We start from the raw sequence: 14,304 nt of genomic DNA, 5'->3' as shown, positions 1-14,304 counted from the left end.
TCTTTAATAAACATAATCAGATTCGAAAATATTCAAAACACATCTATTTCGTCCAGAAAGTGTGCTGCATTACCTGATATCAACAAAAAATCTGTAAAACGTTATAAACAGTGCCTGAAAGAAATAGGCGTTGATTTTTACATAATACTGAGCCGGAAAAATACCCTGTATCCTTAAAGGCAGATCAGAGAGTAGATAGTTGAAGAGTAAATTGAAAGCCTCTACGAGGAGTAGACTTATCTGACGATGGAATAGAAGGAGAAACAAGTCGACAAGGAAGAGATAGATGATCAAAAATCTGAATGAGAATTTAAAAGAGCTTTGGAAGACTTAACATCAAATGAGGTAGAAGGGATAGATAACATTGCATCAGAATTTCTAAAATCATTTTGTGAAGTGACAACAAAAGGACTATTCACAATGGTGTGTAGAATGTACGAGATTGGTGATATTCCATCAGACATTCCTAAAAACACCATCCACACAATTTCGAAAACAAGAAGAGCCGACAAGAGCAAAAATTATCACACAATCAGCTTAACAGCTCACGCATCGAAACTGCTGAAAAGAATACTGTACAGAAGAATGGAAAAGAAAATTGAGAATCTCTTAGATGACGATCAGTGTGGCTTTAGGAAAGGTAAAGGGATAAAAGAGGCAGTTGTGACGTGCCGTTGATAACGGAAGCAAGACTAAAGAAAAATAGAAACACGTTCATAGTGTTTATCGATCTGGAGAAAACATTTGATAACTTAAAATGGTGCAAGATGGTCGAAATTCTGAGGAAAATGGGGGTAAGCTATAGGAAAAGGCAGGTAATGCACAATATGTACAAGAACCAAGAGGGAACAATAAAATGGAACACCCAGAACGAAGTGCTTGGATTAGAATGGGTGTAAGACAGGGAGGTAGTCTTACGCCCCAACTGTTCAATCCATACATTGAAGAAGAAATGATGGAAATAAAAGAAAGTTTCAGGAGTATGTTTAAATTCAGGGTGAAATGGTATGAGTGATAAGATTCACTGATGTCATTCCTACCCTCAGTGAAAGTGAAGAAGAACTGCAGCATGTGTTGAATCGAATGAAGTTGGGTGAGTATAGAATATGAATTGAGAGTAAATCGAAGAAAGTCAAATGTAACGGGAAGTACCAGAAGTGAGAACAGTGAGGAAATTCACATTACAATTTGTGATAATGAAGTAGTGTGACCGACGGAGTAAGGACGTAAGAACCAGGCTAGCACTTGGGAAAAAGGCATTCCTTGCCAAGAGAAGTCTGCTAGTCTTAACTTAGAAACGAAATTTATGAAAATGCACATTTGGAGCAAAACATAGCATGGTAGTGAGACATAGACTGTGCAGGAACCAGACCAGAAGAGAGCCGAGGCCTTTGCGTTGTGGTGCTACAGAAGAATGTTGAAAATTAGGTGGACGATAAGGTAAGAAATAAGGAGGTACTCCACAGAATCAGCGAGGAAAGGAGCATATGCAGAACACTAACAAAAAAGGGATAGAATGACAGGACATCTGTTAAGGCACCAGGGGATAACTTTCACAGTACTGGATGGTGCTGTAGAGGGTAGAAACTGCAGAGGAAGCCAGAGATTAGAATACACAGGTGGAATTACTACTCTGAGATGAAAAGGTTAGCACAGCACAGGAATTCGTGGCGAGCAGTATCAAACCACTCAGAGGACTGATGACTCAAAAACAAGTCCTAAAGGATATGTTCGTCGTACGTCCCACATTGATTTCTGAGGTAATTTCAGCCGGCCGGAGTGTTAGAGCGGTTCTAGGCGCTACAGTCTGGAACCGCGCGACTGCTACGGTCGCAGGTTCGAATCCTGCCATGGGCATGGATGTGTGTGATGTCCTTAGGTTAGTCAGGTTTCAGTAGTTCTAGGTTCTAGGGGACTGATGACCTCAGCAGTTGAGTCCCATAGTGCTCAGGGCCATTTGAACCATTTGAGGTAATTTCACGCAGTGTTGCTTGTCTGTTAGCACCGACAACGCTATGCAAACGCCGCTGCTCTCAGTCGTCAAGTGAAGGCCATTGGCCACTGCATTGTCTGTGGTGAGAGGTAGTGGCTGAAATTTGATATTCCTGGCACACTGCTGACGGTGTGAGTCTTGAAATAATGAATTCCACAACAATTTCCGAAATGGAATGGCCCATGCATTTACCTCCAACTACCATTCCGCGTTCAAAATGCGTAACTTACCATCGTGCACACACAATCACGTCGGCAACTTGTTCGCATGTATCACCCGAGTTCAAATGACACCTCCGCCAATGCACTGCCCTTTCATTCCTTAGTCAGGTGATACTACCGCCATCTGTGTACATGCATATCACTGCCGTACAACTTTTGTCATCTGAATGTAGTTCCAGTTTGCGGAAGGGTTCGTTGTTTGTAAGTAGAATGTTGGAATTGCCAATCGCCTCCAAAATATTTCAACTAAGAAACACCTCCGCCACCCACTCAGGATATTTGAATTTTATAAAAAGGTCGAAGAGATCAACAACAGTCTATTCTTTTTACTTGGGGAAAGATGCTAAACGAAAGTTACTTTTTTCGCTTTGAAATATGACCCTCGACAGCGTTGCATCAACAGCCATGCACTAATGCTCAGTCGTAAACTTAGTCATGAAGTCTGTTGAGAAAGAAAAATTAAAAACTTCTTACTTGATTACAGTGATGTAACCGGCTGAAGAAAATTAAATTTTCCTTCCGAAGAGTTTAGGTATGATGTGAACATTTAGGACTCCCACGATACTTGGTGTGTCGAAACTGAATGTATTAAAGTAACTAATTACTCTTCTATTGTTTATATAGCAAGCAAAACAAAGTTCAGCATTGTGAAACAGATGGGTCAGTTTGGATCAACCAACTGCCATGTCATTTTCTGTGAATGGCGATTTTTGGATATGGTGTGGAGGGGAATGGGGTCAGCACACCGCTCTTCCATTTATTGTCGGCTTCGTTGACGATGGAACCGCCGCTTTTCAATCAAGTAGCTCCTGAGTCAACAGCACGAGGCTGAATGTACGCCATTCCAGTCCTCACACCAAGGAAAAATCCGTAGCAGTACCAGGGATCGAATATAGTTTCTCTGCATAGCAGTGAGACACGACGACCACTGAACTGTGGACCTCTGATCTTTTTGTCACAAATTCAACGCTTCACCACTGAAGTCTCTCCTTCATTGAGAGGCACGATCCCTTCTTATCTCCTTTTATGAATCCTCAAGTGTCTCTTGTTGCCACGCTCTGCAGTTTGAGGGTTCCTCCACGAAGCCGCACTAACGATCAAAAAATTCACTTCTGAAGTAGAACCAATATATCCACAACTGCTCGTGCTGTACAGCTACTATTGGTCAATCATGCCACTGTTCTGGTGATCACGAGGGCATGCTGTAAAATAATGCCTCCGAATTCTTCATGAGAAAACTCCTAAAGTCTTTTACATAAAACAAACGCTAACAGTCTACGCCTTTTTTTCTTGTGTTCACATATTATTTCTCAACACTCTCACCCTGGCGACAAACACATTTTCGGATGAGAGACCAGTTTTGCGATACCACCACTGTTTTTATTGACGAAGTCACAAATTCAACTCTGCTTACACTGATTCTTCACTATCAAAGTGACGTACTCGAAGATGCCCTTAAGTTCTGGAAACAAGTGAAAATCGGATGGGGTCGAAGTCTGGTGTTCAGGAGGATGATCGATGGCAGTGGACCCGAGGCGCCGGACTGCTGCAGACGTTGCAGTGGTCGGGTGTCGTCTGGCACTGTGACGCTGATGGAGAGTCTACCCCACGTTTTGACGGACCATTCGAATTCGAAACTCGATTACAGCACGCTTTTTCTCACATACCAACGTAGTTATGTTACACACTGCCATGTTACACACTAGACTAACGGCAAGAGCTGGAAATATGTAGACCTGAAGAATAAAGATATAGAATGTGAAAGATTACAATGGACTTGCCGTATGTGTTGGAAGGCATTGTTAGCAGTAACTTTAACTAGTAAACATTCCCTTAACTACCTGTCCCATGCGTTTGTTAAATTGATTTTGCCCTTTGACTGTGTCGCCAATAGGCTGCATTAGAGCTGATGATATTTATTGAAATCTAAATGAACTTGAATGCTGATACAATATTAATGAAATCGTGATCCTGTCATTATTTTAGTCAATAGTTTATGCATGACAGGGGATTTATCATTTATAAAAGCTATGACACAAGTTTATTGGTTAAAAAATAAAACAAAAATACATGTTATGCACGATGACAAAATAAAACATGAACTGATGGCAACACAAATATGCAACAAACAGTTAAAACTCCCCTGAGTAGCGGTTGGTTGGCAAAGAATAATGTTTTTCTGATTGAACTACTTACTCTGGCCCAAAGTGAGACGTGGTACGTACTGGAATTAAGGAAAACGTGGAAGGAAGGGCCCACCAATGTACCTTTCTTTTCACACAACCCGTTTATTTAAGAATATATAACCATAATATCTTTTACGAAATGAACAAATTTGTAAAATAAGCTTTTGCAAGAGAAATAAAAACAGCAAGCAATATTATAATAATTACAAGACTGCCGGACCTGCAGCCAGCCCGCTATCGGGTGAAACAGCGTCCGCGCTGAAACAGTGCTTAAACGTTAAACAGATTAGAAAACAATCAGACAATGATAAGGCTTACTTCAATGCAACCAAGGTGCGACTGGATCCCAGCCCCTCCCTTCTGACAATCTTATTTTCACTAAAGCCCCGATGACAGTTTGCTGTTAATATTTTCCAAGTTAGACGTATGTCAGTTATTAAGATCACTCTGAAGGAACGTCTTAGAACATTACTTGTGAACCCTTACTACAAGAGAACTCACTCGGCGGAACCACGAGATGCAGTTAAAAATACACCAATAATGACCCGGCCTTTCAAAGACAGCAACGCATCGCTTAGTACAACAGGTTGTTCAGATTACAACTAATGCAATTACAATCAAACAATTGTTCCGGTTCACATCTAAATCTAATCACAAGACCCCTGTTTGTTTAACGGTAGCCTGTGCCTTAGTACAATTGCACCGGCTGTATTTACGACCAGCAGCTGATTCATTGGAACATTAATGATCGGGTATAAACCAGAAAGGAAAGGAAATATAAATGCGGAACAAATTTTCAAACGACAATTAGTGTCTTAGTACAATACTACGGCCTATATTTACGACCAAAGAGCCGACCGAGTAAAACTGGGGTCGGGTACAAACCAGAAAATAATTTGGAGGGCAGATAGACAATGACAAAAATCACCACGAGGACTACAGAATGTTACTACCCTTTATCAGGAAGCAGTTCCATGGCTACACGGCGCTTACTTAGTGGTGCCGATGAAAGCCAGGTAGATGAGGGCAGCCAGGACACGATCGTCCGACACGTATGTTACCAACCAACAGACGGGGTGTCGGCCTGCTGTTTGTGGTCGAAGTATTCAGATATCTTCGCTTTGCGCAGGACCTCCTTGCTTTGCTTGCGGCTTCGGCCGCTCGGACTTCGTGATTACCTCGTGTCGAGACACTACCGCCAATCCCCAAACTTCGTGCCTCCTATCGGGCCAGCCAACCCCGCACATATATCGGCAAGCAAAGACCTCATAAAGGCACAACCCACAGATACCAACTCTACCTGGTAGATATCGTCAATCGGGCCTCAAGAGGGGTAGTATACCTCTAACTGAACAACACATTTATCATGAAGGTTATTGCCAGGTTGGCCCAAACGTTATTGTGCGTCAGATCAGGGGCCCCGCCCAAACTAATAGAAGTGCTTTTGTGTACTGACATATGTCATTTCAGAGCCTCCATAAACGCTGTATTCCTTCTAAAATTGTTTTGAAGACCTGAGGCTTCACAACACAATTCTGCAGGCCGAGGAATGCCACCACTTGATGGCTCCCTCAAAAGCGTCCGGTCCACAGTGAACGTGGAAAATCGCGAACTTTTATGGCCGCCATCCTTCTTCACAAATGGAGTTTGACACTGTCGTAACACGTTGGCTTGGCAACCTAGTTTTCTCTTGCACATCCTGACCCTGTTGTGGCTGTCCAGGTAGGCTGTCTCTCCTCCGACCGAACGCATTGTTTGCATTCCGGTGTGAGAATTCTTGGGCCTAGCATTATGTCCCAGTAACTGCTTCGAGATGTTCCTTTCTCTAATAGCTGCACGTGGCAGTTTGACACTGCTCCAAACGTCCACTGCAAGCTTTACTGTTAAATGAGCAAACTGCATGCTTGTTCTTAACTCCAGAAAAATACTATTTGAAGGAGAGCCCCATAAATATCCGTCATGTATTAACAATGTAGACGCTCCCATCAATGCCTGCTCATGCTGATAACCTCTTGTCGTCTCACAGAACGTATCGTGGGTGTAAAACCAAGATTAAATTGTACCCTTGAATATGGAGAATAGTGAGGCAGTGACTCGTCCTCTTTCAAGTGTAGAAACTTTAGTTTTATTTAAAAACATTTAAGAGATTTCAGATACAAATTTTGTTAGCATCACTTTTCAGCAAGCCCTCGTACTTCGCTCTGATTAATAACGTAATAGGCCATATGTTCAGCGCAGCATTCACATACAACTGGCAACTAAATTTTCGGAACGTTTGTGGTTGTAATATTAATTTTTGGTTCCTAGGTCACCCTTTGCCACATTCGTAATTCTAAGGCATAAGCACTTCCCAGACTTCGTGACTCGTGACTTCAGTTAGGCCTTATCTTAAGTCGTTCGATCAACATACGTCACTAATAAAAAAATCATAAAAATCCATCCTGCACAATGCATATCAGTTGTCCATACAAAGTGCCAAATATTGTGTGAAGATGATATACATAAATTAGTCGCACACCAGCATTCTCAAAACTTATTACATGTAAAAGATGTTTCTTTCTACATGAATGAATAGCATTCATTATTATTACGCTACAGATACTCGGAGAAGAGTAGTCACCACACATCTGGGTGTTGAGCTATAGGTTAATCATTACTTTCTAGTTTGTGACGTCTCCAGGTTCATGGCTTTAGGATGGATGCTTCTCCATAAACGAAGTGGACCACAGTATATGTTCAAGAAATTTTTGCAGAAGGAATTGTGCTTCTGGTACAAACAGTGAGATTTTAACAATACCTTTTGTGCACTGGAGGAAAAATATCGTATGCAACAAACGAAAGTTGATAGGCATGTTTCTACAACTGAAAGATCATGTCTATTCAAATTTCGCGCCAGTCGCAAAAGAGTGGTGACAGCAGCGCCACTGTGAGTATGCAAATCAGGTTTGCTTGAAGTACACGCTGCAACGGACGTGACCGTTAGTCGCCTTTGAGATGGGACGTGGTGAGTTGATGTTAGTCTAGAACGCCTGTGTGGTGAGGAAGTCGTCGTTATCACCTCATTGAGTTTGATCGAGCTCGTTTAATAGGGCTACGAGAAGGCTGATGTTCCTTCTGCGATATTGCAAGAAGACCTGGCGGGAATGAAGCCACTGTACATGATTTCTCGCTGCGGTGGTCACTGGAATGTATAGTCGCAAGAAAACTGAGCTCGCGACGGCCACGTAGCACTAACGAGAAGGGAAACCACCGGGTTCGGTGTATGGCTCTGCAGCATCGTACTGCAGCTGCAGCAACAATTTGAGCAGCTGTTGATACCACTGTTACAGATCGGTTTCTTCAAGGACAACTCCGCGCCAGAAGCCCTGTAGCATGAATTCTACTGACCCAGAATCACCAACTACTTGCAGCTTTTGTGGTGTCGAGCAAGAGCTCGTAAGAGGACAGGCTGGGGGTCTACTGTGTTTTCTGATGAAAGCTGGTTGTGCCTCGGTCCCAGTGGTGGCTCTGTGTTGGTGAAGATGGGGCCAGTTGAAGGCCTGCAACCTACCTGTCTACGTGCTAGACACAAGGGACCTACACCTGGAGTTAGAGTCTAGGCTGCGATTTAGTATGACAGCAGGTCCACTATCGGGGATATCGCACGTACCCTGACTGCAGATTTGTACATCAAGCTGGTGATTCGATCTGTTGTGCTGCCATTCATGAATAGTATTTAGAGAGTGTTTCCCAACGCGGTAACGCCCGCCCACATACTGCTGCTGTGATCCATCGTGCTCTGCAGTCTACAGAGTGTCGACATACTGCCTTGACCTGCACGATCAGCAGACCTGTCTCCAGTCGAGGACATTTGGAACGTCATCGGACGACACTTCCAGCGACATTCACAAACAGCATTAGTCGTGTCTGTATTGGCTAACATGGTGTAACAGGCATTGATCTCCATCCAACAAACTGACATCCGGCTCCTGTACAACACAGCGCATCCACATTTGCGGGCTTGCATTCAACATTTTTACACACTACTTAACCTATATTATCCTAAGGACAAACACACACACCCATGCCCGAGGGCGGACTCGAACCTCCGCCGGGACCAGCCGCACAGTCCATGACTGCTGCGCCCTAGACCGCTCAGCTGATCCCGCGCGGCTTCTGAAGGTTACATGAGTTGTAATGTACCAGCATTTCACATTTTCAATGGCTTATCTCGCGCGGCATTAACCTATAATCGTGCAGTGTTAATCACATAATATGTTACCTAGATAAATGTGTTCCCGAAATTTCATTACTCTACATTACTTTTTTGTGCTGCGATTCTTTCCATCTGTGTAGGTGGCTTTTAAATGAATGATATTGTATTGACGATAATTTATTACATTCATTCATGAAAAAAACGCTTAATTTTCAACAACGTTTCATAATGGCATGCTGTGGAAACATCTCGATAAGGCAATCTGTGCGAACGCAAGTATGTTAATTGGTTCAAATGGCTCTGAGCACTATGGGACTTAACATCTGAGGTCATCAGTCCCCTAGAACTTAGAACTACGTAAACCTAACTAACCTAAGTACATCACACACACATCCATGCCCGAGGAAGGATTCGAACGTGCGACCGTAGCGGTCGCGCGGTTCCAGACTGAAACGCCTAGAACCGCTCGGCCACCCCGGCCGGGAAATATGTTAATCTGAATACGTTAACCTGAATGCGGGGTAGCGCCAGCGTCCACACTTCTAAGTTGGCGTCTTAAGGAGAAGCTCTGCGAGGCGACCAGGGGGATAGAAGATCCTGATGATCTCTGTTTGTATTATGAGACGGGGTCGATCAAGGAAGCCTCGGTCTACCGCCTTTTTTGCTACGAGCTAACTAGGTTTGGCTGGATTCTATACCTTGGAAGCTTCAGTAACTAAAAAGGGGTATCTAAGAGCACATGTCCCCTTCTCTGGACTATGTTTAACTTTAGTAATCAGTGAAATTCTTCCCATCGGTTTCTGGGGAAAACGTTTCTCACTCATCCTGTCTCTTCCTTCTGCCAATTAGGGAGCTTCATTTGAAGCACTGCCGTGGTATCAGTCACACTGGGGAAAAGTTCAATATGAACCAATGTCTGTGCTTCTTATATTCTTAAACAAAGTTTTAATGTGACAGCTGCATGTACAGCAGCGTCCCACGGTTTTCAAAGACTCGGGGCTTTCTTTTCACCTGCTGGGTACTGCTTCCAATTTTCGTCCAAAAAGTCGTTCCTACGTTCGGAAGGCAACACTATTTTCTGCTTCGATTCCTCCTCGCTCCATCTCATGAAAGGTTTATGAAAGTTGTCGTGACAGGAAGCACTTCCTGTCGTGGAATTCGTCCGGCGGTGCCGCACGCCTTGAGGGAAGGCGCAGCCGGCTGCTGTCCACTGCGTGACCGCTACCCAGCCCAGCGTGCGCCGTCCTCTGAACAATAGCAACACAACTAGGTGCCCGGCCGTGTGTCTTCCAGTATGCTTCCAGAGCATTTGCTTACATCCAGATACGAATGTTTCCCAGAGCATAGCGCATGGCATTTTTTTCCAGCCAAAAGCAACGCTACGAATGCGAAATATTACGTATGTATTATTTGAAGTCGCGTGGTTGAGTGGACCTACTTTCCGTCACTTCTCACTCATAGCGGAGCTGCAAGACAGTTTCAAAATGGCGTCTGTAGGTGAAGTCGTTACAAGCAACGTGACGTCATTTAATTTCTCACTGCAGCGAAATAAACTGTGGGGAATATTCACAGACGCTTGTGCAGAGTCTATGGAGCACCTGCTGTCGACAGAAGTACAGTTAGTTGTTGGGCAAGGACGGTCAGGTCATCAGAAGGCGGTTCGGTGGAGCTCCACGATTTGCAGCGGTCGGGGAGATCACCCACAGCTGTCACAATTGACACACCCGACCTAGCCCGATCGGACTCCGACTTGTTTCGGCCAAGGATGCCATACGTGGAACGCATTTTGGGGACGATGAGGAGGTGATTCACACAGTGAAGCACTGGCTCCGCCACCAGGACAAGAATTGCTACCGACAGTGCGTACTCGTCCTTGTTTCGCCTTGCAGGAAGACCTTAGAATGGGATGAAGATTACGTGGAAAAATAGGGGGTGTAAGTAAAACACCATTCTTTCGTGTGTGTGATTCTCATTATGTTCAATAAAGAACTATTGAAGATAAAATGCGGTGCATTACTTTCCGCACAGCCCTCATAGCATTGCAAATCCATTTTATATTATTGCAAGTAACAATCAATCGTATATTTAAGATCAATAAATTACGCAAGTTGTGGCTGGGTGCTTAATTTGAATATGGAGAATTTTCATATGTTTTGAGTCCGTTCTGAAAAACGGTCCCTTAACAGCAGACTTCCAGATTCATGTCATGCAGTGACCCCCTCCAACATATTCGTTAACTGGCCTGTCTTCATACCCACTCTGCAAGTAACCCAGGCGTTCAGAGTGCTTACTCCTTACATCGGGAGGAAAGGCGTTCGACTCACTGATTCCATCAGTCAGCCAGACACTGGATCCTTAAAACGGGAGCGGGAGCAATTCACGTAGATTTATGTGGCAATGCACTAATTAAATTTTGGAACTCATCAAAAAATACTTTCCAGGTCAGATGCTGCCTATTACAGTATAAGGGTCAGCTCCCGCTGTGTCGATGCCAGCTCATACACAATATCTAAATGCGCCAGATTACTTTCAGTTAAAAATAATTGAATGTTTACTTTCCACTAATATGCACCGTTGGAGCTTGTGCCATCTCTGTGTGAAAGTCTTTGGTAATGTGTTTCTGGCACTCCTAATTTAGAATGTATAACTCGTTAAGATGTGCCTTTGGAGTCTTGCAGCGGACTATATATGAGCGAGCAATTCTCTCATGTTGGCAGGGCATCCCCTGGAGTCCAAGGAGTTTCATTTCTGGAGGCTTGGAGAACCGGATAACGGCGCCGGGCACGGGCCACACAACTGCGTCATCCTGGTTGGCTTCGGCTATTACGTGGACGTCTCGTGCGAAGACACACACCCCGTCGTGTGTGAACTCACTCCGTACTAGCGGCTGCGCTGTCTCTTCCCAGCACACGACGGCCGTGTCCTCTTTTTAATCCTCGGCGATAGTGGAGTAGGACACAGCAAAACTGAAAGTGCCTCTTGCTGTGGATATTTGAATAGTGCAGAAATAATTGCTGCTGCCTTGAGTGCCCCAAATTACTTACAGTTAAAAATAATTGAATGTGCGCTTTCAACTCTTGATGACTGATGTAAACCTCGATTTTGTGCATCGGTCTAAAATAAAACCGAATAAAGAAAATTGTAAAACTGGTAATTCATTTCAAACTTCAAGAACATTACTCGTAACACAAAGGAATGTTTGCACTTAGGTATCAATGGATATTGCGGGCTGCTGCCTATCCTTGTTGGTAAGGACTGTCGTGGTTCACGTCCCTGTCGTCTCAGTTACGTACAGCAGCTGCCACGACCATAGGGCGCTCACCGACTCGGCATGGCGTCGCCACCACACAAAGATCCGTTTCGCCTGGAACTCAGCATCTGCAGTCACACTTCGTAAATCCTCCACGAGGCCCATTTTGAAAGTGATGGAGTGATGCAGATAAGTTTTCTCTCGATTCTTTAACCTTACTTTATTAGAATTGCAGACATACATTTGCCAATACAGAAAGTGGTGGCAGAAAATCGCAACCAGTGTCAAAGACCGACATTCTGTATTTTAGACGTAACTAGTAAATCACCCCAAAACCTGGTTTTTTAAGGAATCGAATTTCCGTGTATAATATGTGGCATCTCCCGAACTGCGATGTAATTCTGCAGGTAGATTTAGTGGTATGGATCCTGTCCAAAATGTGTTACAAATAGAGTCAGTAGTCTATCTATCTATCTATATCCGAATCCCGCTCCAGCAACTCCGCTCCAGCTACTGCCGGGTCTGGGTGTTGACGAGTGCTCTCCATTTGGCTCGGTCCTCCCACCACTTTTCTTCCTCCACTTGCTGCCAGGTCACACCTCTCCTTCCTACAGATATTCTCACTCCCATTTTCCACCATGTTCTTGGCCGCCCTCTAGGTCTTTTCCCATCCAACTTTAGTTCTTCCATAATTTTGGGGAGTCTCTGCCCATTGTGGCACCATACACAATCATTAACCCGGCTCCAGGGAGGTAGGGTGCCCTTCCCTATTCCTCCACTGGGGTAATTCCTGTCTGGCGCGTCCACGTCGCGGGGGTGGGCATCCTACACTTCAGTAGGCCGGAGTGCTAGGATGGCTGAGTTCAGGCAGGGACAAAATCCCGTGGGGTATAACACGGAACCCATGCCCAGGGTTACGGGTGAAGACCTTAATGGCAGCGACGGCGGAGAAGGAAGACTTCGGAACGGCGTAGCTGACAGATGAGGCAAGCCTCCTTTCTGGCGATTAAATGAAAAGGGAACCACTGCCTTGTGGTGGAGGAGAAATTCCAAAGGCTAAGGGAGACAACCCCAACAGAAAATCCTTTCTTGCGTTAGGCCTAGCAAGCCAGTAGGAAAGTCTTCATATATTGCTTTCAAAACACAGACGAGCCTCGGAACGAACCACTCAGAGTCAGTAGTAATGAAGTAATAAACTGATATGGCATTCCTGATGCTGATGTTTTGCTGCATGACGAAGGAAAAAGTCGTAGGTGATCAACTTTTTTGCTTTCCGTATTTTGGTGGGGTGTCAGCGAGAAAATTTTTAAAAAAGTTTAAAATTACGTCTGAAGTTTGTTTCGCTAAGTGCTCTCATTCTCAAACACTGGATAAATATAGTCAGGGTAATTTGCGTGTCGTGAATTACGCTGTCTGAAAACATACAATAATAATTATATCAAATATTATAAAACAATTTTCTTGGCCCTGGAAAACGTTCGACAGGCAACGTGCAACTGAAATCCTTTGTAATACACCTCTTTAGTCGTTTGGCAACGGAGATTACAGGCAGATAAAAAAGGAATTCTGGAAATAAAATACACTGTTATCAGTTATGGAAACGTTACATAGTCGCCGGACACAGAAATGTTTGCAGTTCGCCACTGTTCCTAGTTAATGAACATGTTGGCTTTCTCTATAAAGGAACATAGCCTGGAATTCATGTTAAGCTGCTACAGTTTCGTTCTTTTGCTTACTTGCCGTAATAGACACGTTCTGTTTGGGTACACCTCTGTGTACCGATGATATGCAGTTAATTTTTCTCAATAGTTGAGCGTTTTTTCGGCTGTAAATCAACGATAGTCACTTGTGGTGGCAAATATGATAAAACTAATCTCAACCGACCCACGCGAGGTAGACCTGATTTCTCCTCATAATAATAATAATAATAATAATAATAATGATAATTAAAATACAGTAATAATAAATTACTCCCACTAAAGTCTGGCTGAAAGGCACAGACTGTGATGAACCGATTATTTAGTCCATGCAACAGCACAATCACTAAGGTTTTCGTACTATTGTGTTACTGAATTAGATTTGTTGGAATGAAGATGGGTGGATTTGTCGCTGGTGTTTGATGCACCATTGTTGTACTGGGCACTGTTTTTGTCCTTTGTATTTTATAGTACACTGACAAGGAGAATCATAGATACTTACATTTCGTAAATGCGGACGATCTTTCACAGATCCCAGAAGCGACGCCGCGTTGGTATAACATCCATTTCATGCTTTTTCATTATACTTGCAATTTTTCAAGAAAGATTTCCCAGATACGATATAAAGGTTTTATATAGGCTTCTTACTCTATCATTGGTTCGTCTGGCGTTTTCGTTTGTAGAATTCTCTTACTACGATGTGTCATAAATACATTTTTGCTGAATGCCTCTTCCAAGTGTAGCACTCCATCTTGTTGGTTG

The 14,304-nt window shown here is 43.7% G+C and overlaps 1 protein-coding gene across 1 annotated transcript in view; it reads left to right on the top strand.

Moving 5' to 3' along the window:
• LOC126482221 (C-type mannose receptor 2-like) overlaps positions 1 to 11,479 on the top strand; it is a 76,182-nt gene extending 64,703 nt beyond the window's left edge. Inside the window, exon 3 of the mRNA XM_050106200.1 lies at positions 11,313 to 11,479. Within this exon, the coding sequence (XP_049962157.1) occupies positions 11,313 to 11,479 (167 nt within the window). The remainder of the gene's footprint in view (positions 1 to 11,312) is intronic.
• Positions 11,480 to 14,304: the final 2,825 nt, after the last annotated feature.

Source organism: Schistocerca serialis, chromosome 5 (assembly GCF_023864345.2).
Source record: "Schistocerca serialis cubense isolate TAMUIC-IGC-003099 chromosome 5, iqSchSeri2.2, whole genome shotgun sequence".
In the NCBI taxonomy this organism is placed as follows: Eukaryota; Metazoa; Arthropoda; class Insecta; order Orthoptera; family Acrididae; genus Schistocerca; species Schistocerca serialis.
This window is presented reverse-complemented; position numbering and strand designations above follow the sequence as displayed.